The sequence below is a fragment of the Neurospora tetrasperma genome (assembly GCF_000213175.1).
Source record: "Neurospora tetrasperma FGSC 2508 unplaced genomic scaffold NEUTE1scaffold_1, whole genome shotgun sequence".
In the NCBI taxonomy this organism is placed as follows: Eukaryota; Fungi; Ascomycota; class Sordariomycetes; order Sordariales; family Sordariaceae; genus Neurospora; species Neurospora tetrasperma.
In genome coordinates, this window is record NW_009799099.1 from 5,111,484 (window position 1) to 5,136,959 (window position 25,476).

At 32.2% G+C, this 25,476-nt stretch overlaps 2 protein-coding genes across 2 annotated transcripts; both read right to left on the reverse strand.

Annotated features, from left to right (window-relative positions):
- Positions 1-14,267: 14,267 nt before the first annotated feature.
- On the reverse strand, positions 14,268-14,453 carry NEUTE1DRAFT_34252 (uncharacterized protein; the record flags this gene model as incomplete). The annotated part of the gene is made up of 1 exon (XM_009848747.1): positions 14,268-14,453. A coding segment is annotated over one exon (186 nt), but the record flags the coding sequence as incomplete, so codon positions are not given.
- Positions 14,454-23,916: 9,463 nt separating this feature from the next.
- NEUTE1DRAFT_35683 (uncharacterized protein) lies at positions 23,917-24,129 on the reverse strand (the record flags this gene model as incomplete). The annotated part of the gene is made up of 1 exon (XM_009848814.1): positions 23,917-24,129. A coding segment is annotated over one exon (213 nt), but the record flags the coding sequence as incomplete, so codon positions are not given.
- Between the last annotated feature and the right edge of the window lie 1,347 nt (positions 24,130-25,476).

Genomic DNA, 25,476 nt, shown 5'->3' on the forward strand with positions numbered 1-25,476 from the left:
TCCATAGCATCTTTATCTTTAGATTTATGGATAGAGTTCACGACTTCTTTGAGTTTTTGTACGTAGTCCACGTAAGTAACCGGAACTGGGCGGAGAAGTTGAGCACGTTTGCGAGTGTCCTTGTTGAGAGCTTGGCGGATGAGAGAGATTTTTGCTGGTTCAGTCCAAAGGTTGGCTTTTGCCTTATAGAGAAGCCTTTCAAACTTAGCCATAAACAGACCAAAGCCTTCATCACCTTGGCGGAGTGCGTAGAGAGCGTTTTCGGCTTGCTGGACTTTGTGAGGATCATCGTAGATGCGGTTCAGTTGATCGAGCAAGTCTTGAGGATCGAAAACCTGAAGTTCCGAAGCTTGTTGAACCTGGGGCATCACCAAGGCTTGGATCTTTCCATCGAGCCGGGAGAAGAGATACCAGAATTGGGCTTCAGCATTGCCTATAGCATCTCCATCGATCCTGAGTTTCGCTTGGATAGAAGGGAGCCAAGTCTCGAAGGTGTAAGCAGCGCCGTTGAACTTCTCAACATCAGGAAGTCCAGCCTTGGGTTTTGAGCTAGACTTTGGAAGCGCTTGAACCAGGGCGGTGTTATTGTCAAGTGCCTTATTCAAGGTGACGATATTCTTCCTGAGTGCAGAAAAGGCCTTCTCGCATTCATCCATGCGATTGACTTGCTTCTGAAGGTGGTCGGCCAAAGACTCGAGGCTCAAGATAGGGGGTTGTGGCTGCTCCTCGGCCATGGTCGTGAATAGCGGCGATGGTTGCTTTGATGATCCGAGAGATGCCGTGAACAATGGAGAGAGCAGAGTGATAGGGAACGAGAAAAGAGGAAGTGTCTGACCTGGTTGTCGTTGATGTTGCCAAAGTGGGTCTATAGTCGTTGGCATTGGTTTTGAGACAGGGGATACCAGACGAAATACGGCTCAATATAGCGGGAATCTGGCATATGTTTCGGGAAGATACCGGATAACGGGAATCCACACCACGACGCCGGCGGTCTGATGATGAGCTGTCAGATCCAGTGTTTGCCTGTTGAAGAGTGGAGAGATGAGGGGAATGACAGAATTTGAGCTGGGCTGTCAGAACCAGGAAAGAAGAGAAATGGGCTGAACCACGTTGGATCGCGGCTGAGGTCCCGAATGGAAGGGTCGCTGTTGTACTGCATCTTTAACCTTAGACCAGCCGTTCAATTGGTAATGAATCCGATGTCATTTGATCCGATCTAGAGGGCCATAGCTCCAATGAAGAGATGTGATGATCTGTCATCCCAAGAGAGTTCGGTTCTGGCGATGCGCGCCCAGTTTTCGAGTACAGCTGCAAATATCGAGACAGTCCGATGTTCCGGAATCCGCGGCGGTTGGGATGAGAGGGAGTTTGATATAATACGACCCGTAGGAAGGATCTTTAATTAAGTGTCACGTCACGTAGATCTCGAGTGCTGGGACACGAATAATCAGACGAATGTAATAAATAATTAAAGATGAAGAAGAAGAAGAAGCTAACTACATCGGATGGAAGGAGTGACAGCCTTATATGCTTGAGATGGAAGGACTGAACATGCACGTGATCCAGCATGTCTGGCAGCGCCATGACAATACCTATACGAATAAGATTTCTAGACTGTAAGAATAGAGTAAGAGGACAACAGAGCAATACACAGGTACTAGCCACTGTGTTTATATTAAGGTTCTACGAAGGAAGAAAGGAGAAAACGCTACTCTCTTGGTAGGTTAGATACCAGAGCTTAAATTGCCGTGCGCTCTAATAGTACCTTATAGCTTAAGGTAGCGAGAGAATGCTCTAGAAGCCTAGAGCGCTACTACGCTATAGTTCGGGTCAATTGGAGCAATCCCAATACGGGCTGCCGTCTTAGTACACAAGTCTAGCTAGTTAGAGCTAAATACCTTATCGGGCGCTAATCTTATGATATTAACCCCCCCTTTTTCTTCTAACTATAACCGCGCGCTGCGCTCAGTGAACTGCTGGGCAGCGCGAGCGAAGGCATCCAATCTCTAACAATATCCGGCCGAGCCACCTAACATCGCAGCAACGGCTATAGACTAGATAGCGTTGTAGGCATTATAGAGGCCGACGGGAACGTCTAATATACATTTGCCGGTAGTATAGATATAGGTGTAACGGGGACAGTACAGTTAACACGGGTACTAGTCATATAGTTTAATTAATGTTCTATAAAGGAGGAAAAGTCTATTTGAATTACGGATCTACCGGCGCTAAGAGGTTTTTATTAGGGCTGCACGCTCCATACTACTATAGCTAATGATAATTCTAGTTTTAGAAACTAAAGTCTATAACCCGGGCGTATAGCCCTATAATATTACCCCCCTCCTTCCCCCCCCTCTCTACCCCTCTCTTACCTACCCTTATAATTAATCCCTAATAAGTTTATAACTTTTATTTTAATTAAAATAGTCGTTCCTTGGCCGGAGCCTGATGTGGCCAACGAAAACAGTGAAACGCCCATGGATCTACTATAGAGGTAATTTAAAGTAATAAAAAGCTTTAAAAATCTAAATTATATAGTTTTTTTCTCTCTACTCTAGAATATTAAAAAGACTATAATTTTATTTGTTTTTAATATTAAATAATACTTTTATATGCGGGGGCTTCGCCGGCCCCCTGCACCCCCGGCTACTAACCCTAACCCTGATTTCCTAGTAAGGTAAAAAACTATTTACAAGCGGGGGCCTCTCGCTGGCCCCCTGCACTCCCGGAACTAACCTTAACCCTAACCACTAACCCTAACCCTAATGTCCCCTAGAATGTAAAAAGTTAGATTGGAATACGTAGAAAGCTAAATTAGAATAGAAGTTGGATATATCCAATTAATCGCCGCTAATTTTTTTTAGCGCTAATACTAAGACGGGAAGTACGGGAAGGTTCTTGGTAGCTAATCCTAACTTAAAAGCACAATACCAGCCAAAATATTACCAAATCTAACCCTTCTCATCGGATTTCTATTATTTCGCCTATAAATTTAGTTATAAATATAGCAAATATTCTCAAAACGCTCTAATTAGCCTATATAATCTACTTCCAATTACCCTATTATTATTAACCCCCCCCGGGGTACTATAGGGACGCCCGTAATATAGTAGTATAGAGGACGCTTTTACTACTATTAGTATAAGTATATAGAAAGCTCTCGCGTTCAATTCCTTACTAGTAATTTATTTTTCTTTTTAAACACTCAATTATTATACTATTAATATCTCTTAGATCCTTCTTATCTTCTAATTTGTCTATTGTAAGTATAGTATGGGTATAGGCCTTTTAGGGGGAATAGAAAATATAAGACCGCTATAAGACGTACTATTTTTCGGTACTATTAATAATTATTCTAAAAAAGGGTATATTATAAGGTATTCGATTAGGGTATGTGGAATAAGTCGAGTTGAACTTCTTTTTTTTTTTTTTTTTTCTTTTTTTTTTAAAGCCGGTAGTAAGATTTAGCCACCTAAATCCCGAGTTAGAATTTAAATTATAGTTAATAATAAGGGTAATATACTATTTTAGCCGGATAGAGAAAGAAATGCTAGCGGATTATACAATTATAGCCTTTTTTTTACAAAGAAGTTTATTTTTAGTTAGTAATACTATTTTAGTACTAACCTAACCTTTAATAATAGTACGTTAGTATTTAATAGCGAATAAATTACAACGTTCTTCTTCTTCTTTTAATATATTATTAATACACTATTCGAATTATAGATTATTATTTATGAAAATAATTAATATAGTTAATAGTTAATAGTTAATAAAAAATTGAATACGAGAGAGAGAGAGAGAGAGAGAGAGAAAGAAAGAGAGAAAGAGAGAAAGAAATAAAAAAGATAGGAAAAACTAATTTTAAAAGGAATAGTACGCTTTATTATATTTTTAATATGTTAAGGAAGCTATAGTTAAATTATAATTATAATATATTTATATTATATCTATATTACCCTATCCTCCTCTTAATTGCGGCGGTCTATTAATTGTATTCTTACGAACTCTTCTACAGGGCCTTCCTAAATTAGTCCTTAATCTAACTATTAAATTAGTTCTTTTAGAAGGAGTTATATTACTAATTCTATTATCCGGTAATCTATTATAATATTTACCGCTAGAAGTAGGCGCAATTGTAGGTAAAAGAATATTAATTCCGCGAACTTCTAATAACAATCTACTATGAAATCTATTACAAAGTCTACTACATCCTCTACCTTAGGGCGGCCGGCCGTTATTAGTATTGTTATTAGAATCTTCGCTAATATTACCCAGTCCGGGACCTATTCGGCAAGCCCGGTTAATTATTAGAGGAGTCCGTTCGGATTGTATAGTAGTAATAGCTAACCGGGAATTAACTATTAATTACGTCTTCTAATAATATCAAAGGTTCGGTAGCGATATATCTTATTTATTTTAATATATAAGGTATTAATAAATAAAGTTTTATTAATTATAAGATTCTATGAAGTACGAATGCGAAATATAGCTATATAAAATAATCTAGCCGTAAAATCTTTCCTAAATATATTATATATAGTTCAGTCTAGCGTTTAGCCTTATAATATATATATTATAATAGTGTATACAATAATTAATAGGAATTGGATTCTAGTATAATAAGTAGCGCTTCGTTAAAATTTACAAGTAACCTAAAAGATAGGAATAATATAGATATCGATATTTGGGTAGTCTTCGAAGTAGGGAGGGCCGTAGTAGTTGGGAAAGTATATTAGAATAATAAAAGGGGGATCGCCGGCTTTGGGATTGTAAGATATAAAGTTAATAAATATTTATTAATGTAGTAGGTTCCTAGTTTACTAAATATTATATTGTTAATTAGCATCCTATATAGTATTAATAATTATATTTATCGAACCGTTAATTAACTCTCCTTCAATTTAGAAATTCTCTATAAGTATAACCTTACTACTAATTATTAGAATTAATTTATTATACAAATTACTAACTTTAGTATAATTATTAGCTTTAGTATTCTAAGGATTATTAGCAGCCTTAATTATAAATATTAGCCGGTTTAAGGCTTTTAAATAGCTAAGATTATATTTATTAATTATAATATTAGTTGGATAAATGTATAAGGTACTAGTAAAATTTAATTGGTTATTAATAGGTAGTATTTATTTGCAACGGGTTAATAATAATTCCTAATAACGGATAGTAAGGGTATTAGTTCTTAAGCCTTCTAATACTTTACGGAATTTAGCTTAGTTATTACTCTATTAGTAGATAATTTGTTTAAATTTAATATTCTAATCGAATATAAAGTAGTAAATACGATTACTATATTAGATATAGTTTAGTTTTCCCTCTTTTCTTTTGCGCTATTACTCCTCTATATCGTTAGGAAGTCTATTAGTATTATCGTCTCCGGCTGCTTTAAGTTGGGTATTGGGATTATTAGTAAATTGAAGAGGTTTTTGGTAATATAGTGCTTTCTGGCTAATAGAAGGTAATTAAAAGAAATCCCCAAGTAGAAGAATATTAATACTATTAAAGAATCGATATTAATTCTTTAAAAATATTTATTGTAACTTTTTATTAATAAAGTATATATTTCTCATTCCTAATATAGACTTTTCGTTTATAATGAAATATTTGTACTTTCTGAGCTCTCTTTGAATGTTGGAAAGTTTGATACTATTAAGCCTATTCAAAGTACTAATATTAAAGGGGAGTTTGAGAAGGGAATGGATTGTATAGTTGTCGATATTATTGGTGGTTATATTAGTAGGAGTAGTAATAATAATAGGTTTAGGAAGATCCCTAGCTATATTGATAAAGTTATAAGAAAATAGCCGAATAAAATGGGATTTGTTAGTACTGCCTTTACTACTGATTTAAAGAAGTAGTTATTGGGGAGCCTTATTATTAAAAATAGTACGGTAATAATTAGTAAATAAATTAAATATTATACGTTACTTGGGATTGAGGGTATTAGATATATATTGCGTAATAGGTTTAGGATTTAGAAGGTTAAAGCTAGTTTTCTATACTTTTTAGTAATTACTGGCTTGATTAAGAAATTCTTAATATTTAATTATATAATTGTTATATTAGTTATAAGTAAGGTCGATAGGCCGATGTTCTAAAATATTACTTAGATTTTCCTCGATAATACGATTGGGTATATTCTTATAGAAATGTTAGTAGATATTAAAGATATAAAGATATGAAGATATGTGTTATTGATTTTACCTTGCAATGTCTTCCTAGCCCAGCTTATCGGCTTCCTCTTTTTAATTAGGAGGCTTAAAGTTATTTTCTAGTTCTAGGGTAGGAAGTTCACCGTAATAATTATTTAGATAATTATATTCTTAGTAATATATATTAAATACTTCCTTAAGGGATTAATATTATATACTATTAATAGTATGAAGGTTATCCGGCCGGTGGTAAGGGTAGTAAAGTATAAGTTTAACCCGGGCGTAACTAGCCCGGTTTTCTTCCACTTTATATAGGGGAAAGTAATTAAGAACCCTTAATTTAGCGTAGTTTATAAGAGGTTTAGTCTATAGTCTAAGGTCGAAGGTAATAAGAAATTCGAAATAGGATATATTAGTATACTTCTTTTCTTAATTTATATACTTTTAGTAGGGGGATTTGGTTTACCGAATACAGTTAGTAGTATTAATATAAATACTTCCTCTTTTATTATTATTAATTTAATTAGTAGCGGTAGCGGTATTAGCGGCTTCGGCGGCAGTATTTTATCTTCTCTATTTATTAATAAGAAGATTTATATTAGGATTAGCGATAATAATACTTTAGTAATTATAATAACGGTAGTTAATTATAATAATTCTTTTAGTACTCTCTTACAAAAGAAAGTCTATAAGAATATAATAAACTTTTTAAATAGACCAATTACGCTCAGTAATAAATTTATTTATAAATTTTATTATAAATTATTTAATTGGTTGCCTTGCCGTAATATTGGGAATTACTTCGGTAGCGATTTCTATATAGTTTTTTATCCTATTTTCGGCTCTAAAAATATATTTAGTAATGTAATTGGATATAGTATTTATATTTATATATAATTGAATATTAGTATTAATTATCTAATTTAATATGATACTTGAATTATACTAATTAAAGACTATATTATTCCGTTTACTATTAAAAAGCTAGAACCTAGGGTTAATATACGTTGTAAGAAGAGGATTATTGTATAATTTGTAGGGGAAATAAAAACGATAGACTTTCTATTTAGGTATTGGAAATTCGAGATTTGGAATCTGGCGATTACCGGGAAAGGCGCGGACTTACCGGCGAGCTTAAAGATAATAGGCATTACTATAAGTATAATATTAAAATCGGTTAATTATATCTATAAGCTCCCTAAATATAGGCTTAATCTAATTATAAGGTCAATTTAATATATTAGTATAATTAATATAATTTTATAGTATTAAAACTAGTATAGCCGGAGGGGGGGCCGGACTATAAACCAGGGCAGGATTTTGAACTTCTTAATTTCCGGGCGGGGTACCACTAAATTTAATATTATTAACATTTTTATTTTCATTTTTACTATTACTCTAAAGATTTTAAATTCGGACCTGTGAATTATTAACCTAAGCCTATGAATTTTAGGCCTAAGCCTATGAATTAATAGTTTAAGCCTGGGAGTTGTTAGTTTAAGGATTATGGGGTTCTATAATATTAGTATATTGGGTTATAGCTAGGATATCAGTTTCTTAGGTTATAATTAGGACTTTTGTACATTAGGTACGAGGAGTGCCTTTTAGGTCTTTATTTAGGCTAAAATATACTTTATTTAACTATTTAATATAATAAAGCGCTAAATTATATAGAGTAATATAGTAACCTTATAATTTAGTAAATTCTTATCGAATTCTTAAATTAGTAAGATTAGGGGTATTAATATTATTTACCTAATAAACGCTATTGGTATAGTTAATTCCTCGAGTTTAAAATTCCAACCTTTATTAATAATTATTAAATTCAAATTTAGGGATAAGGATATATTCTTTGGAAAATTTAAAGCGCTTATAGAAATAGTAGGTAGCGATATAGGGGTTCGTAAGAATATTTCTTCGAAAAATTATCCGGCGCTTATTATTATTAAATTTTAATTATAATTTATAATTGGGTATATATCTTACTAAATTATCCTAATAAAGATTAATTATATTAAATATTATAAATATAACCAGTATACTTAAGAAATTAATATATAAAGAAAGTTTATAAGATTTTTAAATCTAATATAATTAAATACTTCGAAGTATATTAGTAAATCGAATAATAGAGTTAGTAAGAGTAATAGCTTTTTATTACGAACTTCGAAATAATCCTTAAAACGTTATAGATTAACGAAGGTTTTGGGATCGAACCTAAAGTAATCTATATAGTATATACTCTTACCGTTAACCTAACTACGTATTATAGAGTTAAATACAATATATCGGAACCGTTTATATCGAATAAAACGGTTATTATACTACCTTATTATATACTAAACTTAATTATTAAACTTTACTATTTTTAACCGAAGGGTAAAATATTTAATTATATTATAAGGGAAGAGGGTTGGGAAGGCCTAAGATATAATAGGCTAATTATAGCGAAATTCGTTAATAGGTTAACTTCAAAGAGGTCCTTATTGAATATAGATACGAGGTTCTACTGGTGGCGGAGGGGCTAGGGGCTAGCTGGGAGATAGAGGCTTAGGCGTTGGGATTTAAATAATTGAAGGATTAGGGTTTGGAATTGGGCTAAAGATTAGTGCTTAACTTCCGGGTGGTTAACTTTCGGGTTATTAACCTCCGGGCGGCTAGTTATCCGGTATATTTACAACTAGTACCGGAGTAAAGTTAGGATCCGGTATTATATTTCTACGAAGTTGGGCTTTCAATTAATTAATATTATTTATTAACCCCCCGATAAGATTTAGCGCCGTAGCGATTTTAAACTCTTTAGTTTCATTGAAAATTTCTTATAATTATATTTAATCTTCTTTATTAAGGTCCTTAATATTAATGTCGTTGGCCGGTATAATAATAATATTATTAAGTATATCCCTATCCTCCGGTAATTAATTAAGGCAGTCTTGAATAATATTAATATCGGTATATTTAAGGTAGTATTCTTTTAAGAAGCGAAGCTATTACTCGATTTTATAGTAATTAACCTTAAAATCTCTTTGAATTTAGTTAACGATATAGCGTTAATTCCGAACGTTCTATACTTTAACTAAAACAATATCGATTTCTTATAGTAGTCTAGGGAGTTAACGGCAAATATACGAAATATTTTAAAGAAAGTTGATGCAATAGCCTCGATATTTGCGCTGAGCACTACTAAAGATATAAATATTTGGCAATATCAATAATAAATCTAAGAATGGAATCCAGGAAAGTAAAGAAAGATTTACCGACAAAGATATGGACCCTCGAGATAAGCATCTCTTTAATAGGATCAAGCCGTAGTAATTGAGATACTGGATCATTCTCATCGTAAGTGCCAAAATCCATCTAATTCTCGGCACTATAAAGAAAGGGGTCGTTGGGTTACAATTCGGAATCGGTACAGCAATAGCGGTCACATACACCTTCCCTATTAGGGGTTATCTCAAACCACTTCTCTTTATAACATTAGTAATATTATTAAACTACTATATTAAATTTCCTATAAAAGGTAAGATTCATTTAATAATCAGCTTTGGGAATGGCTCGGGCAGTTATATCACCGTTAAATGCCGGGTTAGGCTTATACTCGATATTACCTATACTAAGAAATCGAATACTAGGGGTACATTTATATAAAGGTTTTCTTATATCCGGTGGCCGACCTCTTCTTAGTAATTAGGGTAGTGGCTATAATTGTAATTTAGGTGTCTCGAGAGTACTATAATTAGTAATATAATTATTGATATCAAATATAGTATTTGGGGTATTAAGAGGATTCCTTATTCTGGGAAGGTGGGTAGGATCTCTAATACCAAATTCTTCGAAGAAGTTGTTATCGTCGTCTACAAAATTATAAATATACTACTTATCGCTATCCTGATTATTATTTTCATTAATTTAGTCCTAGTATAACCAGTAATAATCATATTCAATATTATACTTATTAAAGAAATCCCGCCGGGGATATTCTCGCTTATAATAAATATAGACTTTAGCTTTATTACGAATATTGTAATTGGGACTGTCGTATATATATATAACGCAGAAGTTGGTAATAGGGTCGCGGTCAACGGGGCGGCGTAGTTAATAACACACCGGGCAAATGAAATACAGTACATTATTATCGTCTAGAATATCTTGCACAATATTACTAGAAGAATTAAGTTGGCTAGAATTATTTAGTCTATAATTAGGGTATATATCTAGCTCCCTATATACCGGATCGATATATTAATTACGAGGCCATTTTTAATAGCAATGAACACAAATCTTTATCTGAAACTAAATATTGGTATTAAAGAGAGGGACACAGATAATGCAATAAGGTGAACCATTTGGACGGCGATCACGAGTATAGCGGGATAAATTATATACCCGGTATACGAATTGAAATTGCAAAGGGTCTATCTCTTAAAGGCTCGGGTATTATCGTACAATAAGGGTAGCCAAAGAAGGTATTAGTAAAACCTCTTCTTATTTATGTTTTTATTAACAGTAATTACATTAGATTTCTTTCAACTTAGTACGCACTTGAGCAGTCTCTTTGTCGTCCTATAAATACTTGCCTCGCCTGAAAATCTTGGGAGCTTTTAATAATAATTACATAACTTAATCCTTAATTTACTAAAACTTAGGCTTATATATTTTGAACCGGTAAGATTTGGGCTGCTGAGCTAGTAGTTGTTGGGGGGGTTGTTGAGCTTCTTGAATAGGGCGAAAATTGGCAATCGGGGAGGTTATTTATTAATACGTTGTCTTATTTGCCTCTAAATATTTGCAATAGCATCCCGGTCATCTTGAAATTCGGTTTCTATTAAGCCTTATCCTCGGAGAGATTTTTTAGCCCACTATTCAAAAAACCATTATTATTAATAACCGGCTTACTACTATCGTTATTATTCAAGAAATTATAATTGGTATTACCCTAGCGGTCGTTACCCTAGCGGTTGTTGTATAGGCTATAGTTAGATAACCTACTACCGCTATCATTCTCTTACTTCAAACTCTTCTTATATAACCGTATAACGGCCAAATATTCCAATTTCTTATTATTACTAGCCTTATTGAACTTCCAATAATTCTTAGGTAGAAATATTAATATCTTTACTATTAAAACGTTAGTAGGGATTTAAGCGTTAAAATGCCAGACGTTGCAATGGCGGTACTTGAAATACCGGGCCTTAAAATACCGGAATTTAAAGTTGAAATACCGGAGCTTGAGGTAGTTTATAGGCGGCATTAAAAAACGCTTATAGGATCGGGGGACGTTAAGTACATCGTATACGGGCTTTGTTTAGAGAAAATAATAAAGTATTATCGGGAAGTCTTTTACTGCTAGTAAGGGTGGATAGCGCGTTGGAAGCCAATGCTCGGATTAATAATTATCGCTTTTGTTTAAGAGTCTAGTTCTAAATAATAAAGGAAATATTAATTATTCAAATACCAGCCATAGAACCTATTAATATAGTTTAAGTCGCACCCGCAACCCCCCGCGGCTCGGATCTTAACCCTCAAGGGCACCATTCACCCGCAAGTGGTGGATCGATACGGTATACTAGGTTTATGGTAGGATTGACGTATTTTGAAGGATTTACCGTTAAACAGACAATACGGGTTAATTAGCTAGCTAATAGAAAGGGAACGATAGATTAGAGATAGATTAAATATTAATTTACCGCCTTATTACAACAAGTATCGTATATTACTATATAAATATTAGGATCTCTTTTACTAATAAAAGCTTATATCAATTTAACCTTTTTATATATCCTATACTTCCGAGTTGTTACCTCCATCTTATATAATTAAATAACCGATTTAATTAAATGACCAAATAAAAGAAAGATAGAAAACGAAAGCTAAAACCGATAATTTATTACTAAGAATCTGCAATAATAGTACCAAACCCAACGGAGTAACTTCGCCCTTCCAGCTTCGCCCTACTAATCTACGTACGGCCGATTAGGTGCCCTACACTAACGGGTCGATATTTATATTTTAGTCTTATCTATAATAGTAATAAAGTTAGTAGAGGATGCAAGGAGGGGATGCGAAGAGGGGAAGTAACCCGGCTTTAAACCGTTCGTACGTGCGTTTGGTTTTAGTAGCGAGTAGCTACTTTAGCAAGTACCGTTATAGATGGGTAAATAATTAAACCCAAACTACTATAGGATAGTATTAAAGTTGATCTCAAATATAAGATATTGGTTGTATTGAATTTATTGAAGAGGAGAGGGTTCGAGGGTCGAGAGGTAGGGGGAGACGAAATTCTTATACCCTTTTGGGAGGTAGCCGGGAGGTAACTAATAGTTACTAGAAATTTCTACCGATTAGGTTAACAATTGGATTCATAGTAGGGTTAATTAGTAAATAGTATTGCAATTACTTTATTAGTATTAAAAGATAGAAGGTATCGGTCATCGGTAGCTTCCGCAGTATACCCCGCAAACAAAGTAATACGCAGTTAAATAATACAAACGGTCGCGTAATTGTTTGAAGGCTTTAAATTAATAGATATTAACGATTCTAGATAATTCCTAGTATTGCGCACTGGTTGCAGCAATAAAAGAGTATTAGTATTAATAATTAAAGGTGGTAGTAGGGGTAATGATTGAAAGTAGTGGACTAGGCGATAACGTGAATAGTAATATAGCCGGTGTACTAACTTACTGGAGTACCAGACTCACCGGGAGTGACAGATAGCCGGCCACACAAACCACAATCGCATACAAAGCTGCAAAATAGCTGCGCAACAATTTAGTAGAATTTCATTTGCAAGACTGCGCAACACCGCATACCAAACTACATCGCTGTAAAAAGCGAAATATATAATAAGATAATTATTCTGCACATGATTCTTCATTTGCAATCTAATGCACGCTCGGGATATACAGCTATAATATATTAAAAGGGACTAAAATACGGATTTCTATCGCAGCGCACGGGCCTCGAATTAAACTCAACGATAGAGTTTCCTTTTTGGGACATAGGGCTCCGTAATTAATGGTATTTGGACCGCTATAAATAGAACCGCCGCTCCTTCCTCGCTTCGACGTAGGCCTATAGTACTACGACCTCTAGTATAGATAATCTATAATACTTCCTGGGCCCGACGACGAATCTTTGTGAAGGAATGGGCGTTCCAATAAATTTATTTCCTATACTACTAATTCATATACTTATACTTTTTATCTAATATAGTAATTATAGTACTAAATAGCAGTTAGTAGTAAGTAATAATAAGTAGTAGGTAATAATCCTAATGCTTATACTTTTTGAACTTGTATATATAATCCCTCTTCCCCTCGCCTTTTAAATTTCTCCCTTTTCTCTTTTTTTCTCCAGCGGCGGTTCAATCCCTTAAAGTAAATAATATTATTCCCTTCTCTACGTAATACTAATCTATTTCCTCCAATTCTTTTAATACTCTTAAATACCCTACTATACGCTATTCCCTTTTATTAGTTCGGCTTCGCCCCCGGGCTCCGGCTCCTAAATGTCATAGCATAGCCGGACGGGTACCCAGAGCACCAGCCACTGGGCAATAGGGGTGCCGGGCACAGGGCACTATGGTACATCGGACGGAATAAAGCTCCTAATCTTATTCATAGGCTTCTAAATTAAGAAGGCGGTGACAAATACCAGTTCTGACTTATATATCTAGGACTACAATACCCTCGTTTACCAACTTCCTTTTCTTCCTTAAACTTAATATTACTTTAATTTATAACTTCTAATCTTACAATCGAATCTCTCGTAGAATTACGCTTTTACATAATATTAAGTATTATTCTTTAATTAATTGGGGACGGCACTAAACATCCCAACCGAACTACCTCGGATTGATTGTCGCGAGCGAACTAAACGACACTTAACCCTCGAACGGTCATAATTTGAATGAAAATGCGCCTACCCCTATTAATCTAATATTATAGCGAAGGAGGTGTACTTAAGGAAGGCCACTAGTAATAGCAAAGCCAATACAATATAGCCCGCTTCTTATATAAAACCGAAAACCCCCAACCAGCCTAAGGGAACTAAGCGGTCCACTAGGCCTTTAAACTAATACCAAACAGAGGAGTCCTTCTACTCTTCCGCCGACTTCCAAATTAAAATAGGTAAACCTCCGCACACCACCCCAGACCTACATACACCCAAAAACCAGGGAAATGTAGGTCCGTGCAGCTGATGACACCTAATATCGTAAATCCCGTTTTTACCCACAAAATTTCGTCTTTCAAATACACACAACATCTCCTCTGACTTAGTTATTTCTTTCGCTCTTTTTCACACGGCCAGTTGCACTCATTTACACCAGCACTATATCTCTACCCTTAATGTACGTAATCTTATTTAAATTAATTGACTTTAATCGTTTATATATACTTTTGATTACGTATAATCGCTACTAATTAGCAAATATTACTTTAAACTTCTCACAATACCCCTTCTTCTACGCAGCCTCGCTATTATTGTAATTTAACTACTTCATTATTTATATTTGTAAATAAATATACCTCCCTCGATAGTAATATTAAATAGGTTATCCTACCGGATAATAGCGCTTTTACTCTCCCGCCTACTAAATTAAAAACTGTTATACGAAAAGTTATTGAAATGTACTATTGTTATAAATTCGGAATATTTATACTTCGTACCGACTATTTTATAACAGGATCATATAAGGGTAAACTCTATTATAGAATCTATTAATATAACTATACTAAAGCTACCCCTAATGTAAATACAAATCCCTATAAAAAACATTATATAATTATTAAAAAGATTATTAATAAGTTTCCTTTTAGTATTGTAGTCCAATACTTAAAGAAGAATAGCTATAAGTATTCAATATAGGCGATCGATCGTACGTACTAAGGCTATCCCCTATCGTAATACTTATTATACTATTTAATCTTCTAATAATAGTCTCTTAATATAAAAAGCTACGATTATATTGCGGGTCTCCTTTGCCAACGAGAGTTAACTGTATATAATATATATATAACGGTTAAAAAGTAATACCCTAAATTATTCCTTATATATAAAGACTCTAATAACTTACGCTAGAGGTTATACCAGTAAAATGATAGGGGTTATATTAATATATAAGTATTTGTATGTACTCTTGAGAATAAAAAGGCTATTGTACTTAAATACTATTAATTTAATTATTATTGTAATAATAAGGGTTAATAAGAGGAGGAGCCTACTATACTCTACTATAGTCTTTAATATACAATTAAGTAGAGAAAGATATAGAAGCGATATTTATATACTCTACTACTCGACGCTACGTACAAAATGAATCGGTACTATATATTAATAGTATAAAGTATTACAATTACCCCTGAACGGTTATCAATACTAATCTTTTAAATGATTATTCATAACAAGAAGGATAAAGGGTTTGGCTAGTTAATTGAATATATTAAAAAGACTATAAATAATTTATTAGTTCTTGAATTAGCGGTTATTATTACTAACGGTAATAACCAACTTATTAGACTATTAACTGAATCTTCCTAAACGTTTAACGTTAGTATTATATATAGTATATTAATTACAACGTTATTAAGTACCTTAAAGATAATTGGGAGTATATAGAGCCAAATAGTAATAGACTATAATTTAATAATCAAAATAAGGCTGGCGAAAAGTCTAATAAGGAGGAGGATAGTAGTAGTAATTCTAGCGGTAATCAAATAGTAGTATAATAAATATAATAAGAAGTAATGGATTAATATAATCAAAATAATTTGAATCGATTATACTACATATATAAAAAGATTAAAATAGCTATTAGGACGTAGGTTAAACTAGGCCTACTCCCTACGAGGGTTACTAATACCCAGGTAGGGTTCTTTTACGTATAATAATATATAATTTATACTCCGTTAATACCGGAATTTGAAGCCGCCTTATTACTCCTACATTACTAGTTTAAGGAAGTATAGGAAACTATTATTCAATAAATTATAGCCGAATTACTCCTTTATAAAAAGGAGTAGGTTAATTATTATATAAGGAATTACTTCAATTGTAGGCAACGGACTACATTACCGAGTAAATCCAATAATAACTCCTTCAAATTATATAGGTTATTTACTCGTAGCAGTCTAATAAATTTATACTATACGAACATTAAATATAATACCCGCTATTATATGTAACTTAAAGAGGAGGTTATAAAAATTACTTTATATATACGTATAGACTAAATCGGGCGCCTACAAGTAGGTAATACTCCTCTTAATATAACAGTATAGGCATATAAATTATTCATTCGCTAGTATAACTAATTGAAAGCTACTCTTCCTACTACGAATTACCCTAATATACCCCTTAGACTATATACTCAATAATTTAAAGCCTAATATAGCCTCCCTTATACTTATAAGATAGAAGTAAAGAAGGAAGCTAGTAAGACAATCTTAATTATAAAGGATAATTATTATCCATTTTAGTATTTAATTTAACAACGGGTAAAATCACTACTATCCCCTCGCCGGTTATCCCTCTACTAATTACTATATTAAAATACAATAAATAAATATCTATATTTTCGCCAGGCCGATAAGGGTATACCTAAGGGTCGCCCTCCCAAATAGGGTAGCCTATTTAATAATAAAACTATTATATTAAATAAGTTATTTAATTAAGTAACCTAGGGTAAGAAAATTAGTAGGAAGGCTATTAACTAAAAAGTAATAGCGCCTCGAAATAGATCGAAAAATACCCAGCCTATATATTCTTTAGCGTAGCGCAACTACTCCCAATACAAGGTAGGGCCTAATATTGAGCAGCTAAATACCCAAAACGAAGTATATAATTGTATTAAAGTGGTTAATAATAATAAAGATAATAATGTGGGTAGATATTAGGTAGTAAGGGCGAAAAAGTAAATAGTAAAGGAAACGAGAGAGGAGGGGGCGAAAGAGAAGGAAAACATTGAAATATTATTAATAGCCTCCTCTAATAAACGATCTAAGCTGTTAGATATCAATATTGGGAATAGAATAAAACTCCCTCAATACTATAAAAGTATTACTAGATTAGCGTTATCAAATTTGCTATATAAGATGTACTACATAGGATTTACTAGGTCAGAATATTATAAGATATTACAAACTACGATCTTTATAACTAAAATAACGTATTTTATAAAATAATTAACATCCCTCCTTTTTAGGTATATATAGGTTCGGAGTGGGTGTGCGGAAGTTTACCTATTAAAATAGACGACAAAATAAACGACTCTATATATTATTATAAATAAACAAAATCGCTTCTTAAAAAAGACTTAAACTATACTTAAAGATTAGACAAGGGCGGGTATTCCCCCCCAAATATCAACCTATTACCGGAAATTATTAAAAAACCCCCTCTCTTCGTACTATAATAACTTCAACTTCAAAGCAAAACTTCTACCCTATCCAAAAAGGGAAAGTCTATAATATAAAGCCCTCACCAACTAGCGAAACTACAAACGGTTAATTTTAATTTAATTCCCTAACGAAATAAGTAATATAGAACCCTATTAACTAAAATTAGGAGGCAATCCCTCGTTGAATAGGAGCTGCCCCAACCACCGCCCCTTAAAAAAAACAAGTAAGAACTATATAGTATAACGTCCACCTTAAAAGAAAGATACAATACCTTCGTCGAAGAAATACCCTATCGCTTCAAACTTAAAGTACTACTATACCCTCTAAAAATATATATATTAATATAACAGAACAGTATATAATTCCTAATAAAAATTATTAGGTTACTAGAGTCCCTATTTAATATTTCTAACCGTGTCATGGCCCAGTCCCATGACCCCCAGAGGCGCAAGTCATGTACTAACGTGCCGCATTCGCGGCCCAGGCGCAGGACCTACTACGGGTCGTCCGCGCGTAGGTATCTAACCTCGCGCAGCCAGTGCACCTTAGAATTTCTTCCCTTTCTCTCTTTAGCTTTGGTTTTATATTTGATTTATGCCATATCCTTCCCTGCGCTGGCTTACGCTCGTGGATGTGCATGCCCTTACAAACCGCTTATAAAGGCCAATAAAAACTCTATTATTACTAAGGCGCTAGGAAGCGAAATTAATTCAACCCAATTTAATATTATAAACTCCAAGGACCCCCAAACCCTATAGTAGGAAGCATATACCTACGCGCTATTAATATACGTATACACAAACCTTATCAATAATCTAGTCAATATATTTAGTAAAGCAAATAATAATATCCAACGGGTCGACGTATAGACAGTATACTTCGCCCGATAAATAATAAAGGCCGCAACCTAACCTAATAATTAATTCGCCGATAAAATAATGGTACTAAGAGAGTAAAACTAACATTTCCAAAACACTATGGCAATAATAATACGTACGAATAGTATACCGGCTATATAATCCCGAACAACTACGCAACCACCTATAAACATATTTACTAATAGAAAAAAACAGGCTAATACTAAAGTAAACCCATTTACACCCGAAATAACTAGAGATTAAGTAAGGGGGGGTCGGAGAGGTAATCCCCCTCCCGGTGATAACTCTTCGGACAATAATAATAACGTAAATATTCGGCCGCTACAAAGATCGGAAAACCCCGAATATCAACGAAGTATTATAATACTACCCAATACAGAGAATCCTAACCAACGGATCAAAATATCTCGTTATAAATTTATTAAAGTAAAAGTATTTACTTTCAATAATGATATTATTAATAAAGTATTTTTCGAAGCGTAGTACTTCCAAATAAAATATAAATTACGTATTGATTCAAACCACTTTATTAATAAGGATACTAAGATCGGAAAAGTAATAAACCGCTTGGGGGGTACTATTACTCACAATATCCTTCCCTACTTCGATAATATTCATCCTAATCCTATTGAATTAATCAATAATCTTTTAGTATATTTATAGTATAATTATTATAACTATAATACTATATTAAAGGCTGTATAAGAGTTCGAAGATTTATAAATAAAAACTATAGACCGCTTCTAAGATTTTAAAATCGTATTTATCTACTTAGCGGGGTAGAGTTATATCCCTAAGGAGCTCTAGAAGTATAACCTCCGATGTAAAGTAATTCAAGCTTTAAAGATCGTAGGCGAAATCATTATTTTAACCCCTACAAAGTTTTCGACTAATATACCCGTCTATTATAATCTCTACACGAAAATAATTAACTAAAAGTCGAAAAGAAATAAGAACCGGACTAAATTAATTCTATATTCTCCTAATTCCTAAGCCCCCTCGTCCAAAACCCTATATAATAACTGGATCGAGAGAGTATTTATATTGTAGACTCCCAGTATTAATATACCTATGTACTATTGTCCCTCTTTAAACGAAATAAAAAAACTAAGGGCCGAAGGAAAGTACTTTTCCTACCGAAAAATAGGCTATATATCCGATTAATACCTAAACAAATCCAAAATCGAACGAACTATCGAAGCTCAATTAACCGCCATTACCAATAAAATATAAGGATCTAATATATTATAAGGTATAAAAAGAGACCCGGGGGTTGCGGAAGATATCAAGGAGATGTATACCTCCAACGAAGAAAAAAATATTCGAAGAGGAGGATTCGGAAAACTAATTACCCTAAAAATAAATAACTCCCTTCTAAGGGAAGTATTTATTAATAATATTAATAATTAATCCTTTTAAAACAATTAAACTTACTTAAATTTCATTTTAGAGGATTATTTAAAGGGAAGAAAATCCTTTTTAATTAATTATACAGTAATAAATAATAGATTATCTATTATAATACAATGTACGCTAATAGATATAAGAGTATATATATCCCTAATAATAAATTAATCGTTTGTTAATAAATTATTAAAATACTTAAAACTACCCTATTATAATAATTTGAAGCCCGGTTAAATTACTATTATGGGGCAAGGGTACCATTACAAGTAAGTTACAATATTCGTTATTATACGAAGGAAGTCAGAGGAGAGTGTGTGTTAGCCTGGGCTTATAAGGGTTGTATAACCTAGTAGGGTGGGTCGCGTAGAGCCCCAATGCCCGGGCTAGTACTAGTACTGTAGTACGGCACCGATAGTACGTGATCTGGTTATGTGCTATGGTAAGGTATAGGGTATGTAATCTAGCCCTATAATACTACCTCCCTTCAAAAACGCTTCCAGCTATGAAAAAAGTATTTAAATGTATTATTTTACCTAAGGTAGGCCTTCCCGAATCCTCTAAGGATGCGTTTAATTAGATTATAATAAAAGTTTTATTGTTCGTGCGTAGGCGGGAGGTTGTTTAGTACTCCAATTCCTATTTAGTAGTAGAATACTAATTAAAATATTATTAATTTGACCCTTCTATTGTTAAAGCTATTATTACCCTGAATAATCTATTTATACCTAATAAATTTATTTAATTAGCGTATATAGAGAGTTTTAACAACTTTTACTATTACTAGCCCCTCCCCCCCCCCCCCCCGGGTGCTATATGGATAGTTATAGTATAGCGGTTCATATAAAACGTTTATAACTATTATTAATATAAATTCTAGAGAGTTCGCGCGTTTAATTCCCTATTAGTAACTGTGTTTCGTATAAATATTCAAATATATAGTATTAAGGTTTCTTGGATCCTTCTTATCTTTTAATTTTATCCGTTGTGGGTGTTTGTTATAGGTGTGGGCCGTTCGGGGGAATAGGAAACGTAAGACCGCTGTAAGATATACTTTTTTTCGGTACTATTAATAGTTGTTTTATAAAAGGGTATATTATAAGGTATTCGATTAGGGTGTACGGAATAAGTTATACTAAACTTCTTTTTATTTATCTTTTTAGTCGAGTTTCTTATTCCCTTTATTATACTATTTGAGTATTTTATTAAAACTATTTAATATAGATCTAAGTTGGAGATAATCTCGGGTATTATTAGTAAAGTGTAAGATAGGGAGGTTATTACTAAATTTAGAGAGTTTAGAGAGGACGACTTTTTTTTAATCTTTCCTTAGTTTATCTCTTCTTTACTTAAATTAGTAGTAGTAGTATATTAAGGTAGGAATTATAATACTTCTAGATAATATCATTATATCCCTCTAAATCTTTAGCGGGTTACTATATTGGTTTATTAATATCCTTCTATTTAATTTAATATATCTAACGACTATTATTTATTTTGCTATATCCTATAATACTTTCAAATTCCTATTCCTACTATTCGATATTATTACTATTATTAATCCTTATTATAGTTCTACTTTAGTTTACTATAATATTTTATTCAATATTGCATTATTCTAGGAGCCTAATTATCTCCTAAAGTTTAACTATAGAGATATAGAAGATTGGGCTAACTTTTAAATTTTTAGGGAATTAGAATTTAATTCAATAGGAATTATATTCGAATATTTTAAAACGTCCTTCGAATTTAGGTACTAATTTTATTTGAGGTCTGCCTATAGTAAAGTTCTTAGTATTAGAAAGGATTCTATTATTAATTTAGTATTCAGGTACGTCGTTGTAGTTCTCGTTTGTATTTACTTTATACCGATCCTATACTTACTTTAAGAGTATAATAATACTATTTAATATAATTTAGAAACGGTTTACTATTTCCAAAGCTTTAAAGAACTCCTTCTTCTAAGTATTTATAAAATTAGGGGGGTATAGTTTCAATAGTTTTATTCCCATCTAGGAGTAGAAGTTATAATTAGTATAAAAAGGGCTTACTTCTATAATTTTAGAAACTATATTATTATAGGTAAATTCTACTAATAGTAGTTAATCGACCTAATCGTCCTAAGCTTAATTAGTATTAAATTCTAGGTATTATTCTATTTCCGTGTCAATTCTTTCGGTTCAATTATTAGTTTAAAAGTAGAAAACTAATAAATTTTATAGTAATACTTAGCCTTTTGTACAAAGTCCTCTAAAGTGCTAAAATAAATTATAAACTTTTATTTAATATAATTTTATTAGGTAAGTTATGGATATTATAGATCTTGTTAATAAGTTTTTTACTCAGTTCATCTATTTTTAATATTTATATTATGATATAATACCTTATTTTCGTCAAATGGTCGACTATAATTGCAATATAGCGGTATATTTATTTATTCTTAGTATAGAGTATTACAGGTATTATATAGTCGACGGATATCTACAACTATAATTTAAAGGGTATTAGGAATAGTTTCAAATAGCTTACGGGCGAATACTTTAACAATTTAGTCTTTGCGTAAATTAGATATACTTTACAAAATTCTTTAACGGATTAGTATATTCCGGGCCAGTAACAGAATTAATCAAATATTTTATAAGTTCTTTTACGGTTGGAATATCCTTATAACTTTATTATATATATCTTGTAAATAAATAGTAATTAGGTTTCTTCATTATTAGGGTTGATTAGTACCTTTTCTTTAATATCCTTCTACTAATAGACCCGTCCTTATTTCATTAAGTATTTTACGAAGGTAATTTTAAAGTGCTTTTTAATTCTTAGTATCTAGCCCTTCTAGTTTTTGTTTTGTAGGTATAAAATTGATTGTTGTATTAGGTTTAATTTAGAATAGTTATCGTCGATTAAATCATCCGTCGATTTCTTTACTTCTAATTTATAGAAATTAATTTCCTATAAGTTTAATCAATAAGACTAACTTTAATAAACCGCTTCTATAGTTCCTAAGTACAAATATACTATATTTAATATATCCTCGTCCTTAAAGAAAATTGGGTTGAAGTAGTTTAGGTTAATAAGTTGTTTTTTCTTAGTTAAAAGCTTTTTATCTTCGTTATTATATAACTTATCTTTTAATTTCTTATCCAAAATATTTAATCTTATATTCTTTAGGCCTTTCTTATAAATAATACGAAAGATAAAATAGTTTAAGAATTTAGCTTATCGTATATACCTTAACATAAATTACTTAATAATTGCGAGTGTTTTAAAGTTCTTATAGTCGGTAATAATTTCTACTTATTCTTATACGCCTTCTAACTCTGGTGTCTATTCTTCTAGGGTTTTTATAATAGCGAGTAGTTCTTTATCATAAATATTATAGTTATATTCCATTGTAATGTGCTTAATTGAGAAATAAATTATTAAGTAGAATATACTATCGTTTCCCTATTGTAAGAGAGTGCCGCTTAATACCCAATTTAAAGTATTTATTTTGATTACGGTCTTTTGTCCAATTATAAATTTTTAGGATAAGTATTATAATGAATGCGGTTTTTAAGTTTTCGAACGCCTTTTAATATTCGATATCCTACTACTAATCCGCTATTTTTTCTTTGAATTCGTATAATAGTCTTACTATACCAGAGAGGTCTTTAATAAATTGCTAGTAGAAGTTAGTAAAGCTTAGGAAAGATTGTAGCGATCTTTTGGATTCCGGTACCTCTTATCAGACTACAAGCTTTACTTTAATCTATTTTAATGCCTCTTGCCGTAATAATAAGGCCTAAATATTTGGTTTTAGTAGTATGGAATTTATATTTATTAATATTAATTTGCAACTTAGAGCATTTAAAACGGTCTACAATATTAGATATATTTAATATACTCCTCTTCGTTGGCGGAGTATATGAGGATATTATTTAAATAAGCTATAGGGAATTTATTTAACGTATTATAGAGAATATTATTAATAAGATTCTAGAATATTATTAGGGCTTTTTATAAGCCGAAGGGATAAACGAACGATTTATAGAATCCAAATGTCGTTATAAGTACTATAAGCTATTTGTATCTTTCATAAATTCGTATTCGGTTAAATGCTATAAATATATTTAGTTTAGTAAAGATTTTTACTTTATAGATAGCATTTAGTATTCTTTTAATTAATAGAAGGGGGTAATATATCTTTAAAATTGTATTATTAATACCTCGGGAATGGTAATCGATATAGATTCGTATACTACTACTTAGCTTTTTTATTAATAATATTGGGAATGCTATTAGGGTTTAGGATAGCTTAATAAAACCTTACTTAATATTATCGTCTAATTATTTCTTAAAAATACCTAACTCTAGGGGGGAAAATAGTTATAACTAAGCGTTAGACAATTTTACGCCGGGGATTAATTCGATTTTATAATTATGGGACTGGTATTATAGAATAACTTTCGCCTCTTTAGGGTTTGCTATATTCTAGTACTAATAGTAGTAAATAGGCATTTTGGCTTTAATTTCTTATTTAGTAGCGAGGGGTTTATTTACTTTTTTATAAATTTTTTTAGTATTTTCCTTTGTAATTCTCGCTATAACCTCTCTTACTTCGCTTTAGAGTACTCTAAGAAAGTAATCCTTAAATTGGTCTTTATATTCTGTACTATTAGTTATATAGATATTATTATATATTTTCTCTATAATTTTATTTTCGAGTTTATTTGACCGTTAATAATTTTTATTTCTAGCTTTCTAGCCCCTTATTGATTTGTACTTTGGTTGTTACTATAATTTTAAGGTTTTCGGTTTTAACAGCGAATTTAAAGTTAGTAGTATTGAGCGCTATAATATTATTAAAATTAATAGGAATATTATTAACATTTATAGGCCTTATGGATAATAGTATTAATAGTCACCTTTTAAGATTTAAGGTCCGGATTCGCTTATTGTTGATAGTTCTATATGAGGTTGGTTTGGTTAATTTGGCTCGTAACGGTGTATTGGGGATTATTACTATTTAGTTGCTTATAGGTAATTGAATAGACTAGAACTATTCGGTGTCTATACTATATACTTTGGCGATTCTTTATAATAGTTTGGTTTTTCTACGCTTGAGAGCTCTACGAGTCGGGGATTATTATTATTATTACTTAGTTTTAATAATTGGCTCCCCTTCGGCCGCCTTAACGGCTTGCTCCTCCTCGGCTGTTTTAATAGTTTACTTAGTAATATTTCCGATAATAATTTCCCCTAAGGCTTTTGGGGTTCGTGTTTGGAAATTTGGTGTAATTGTAGGTATATAAGTGCCTTTATATTTACGGTTGAATTTGAGTTCCCCCTTTTCCTAGTTTGTGGAAGGATTGTGTTGTTGGAGTTATAGTAGGCCTAGGATAATAGGGTTTTTTAGGGATAGAGTAAAAACGAATAATTTGATTTGCTTATTATGTAGTCCGATTTATATAGTAAACTTTACGAAATCGGTTATATAGGTATTAATATTACCGTCGGCTAGTTGTAGTAGTCTCGGTTCGTTGAATTTCGTTGTAAGTATTTGATTTCTCTTAATAAATTTGGTATTAATAAAGCTTTTACCCGTATGATTATTATTAATTAGGGCTGTATATTATACTT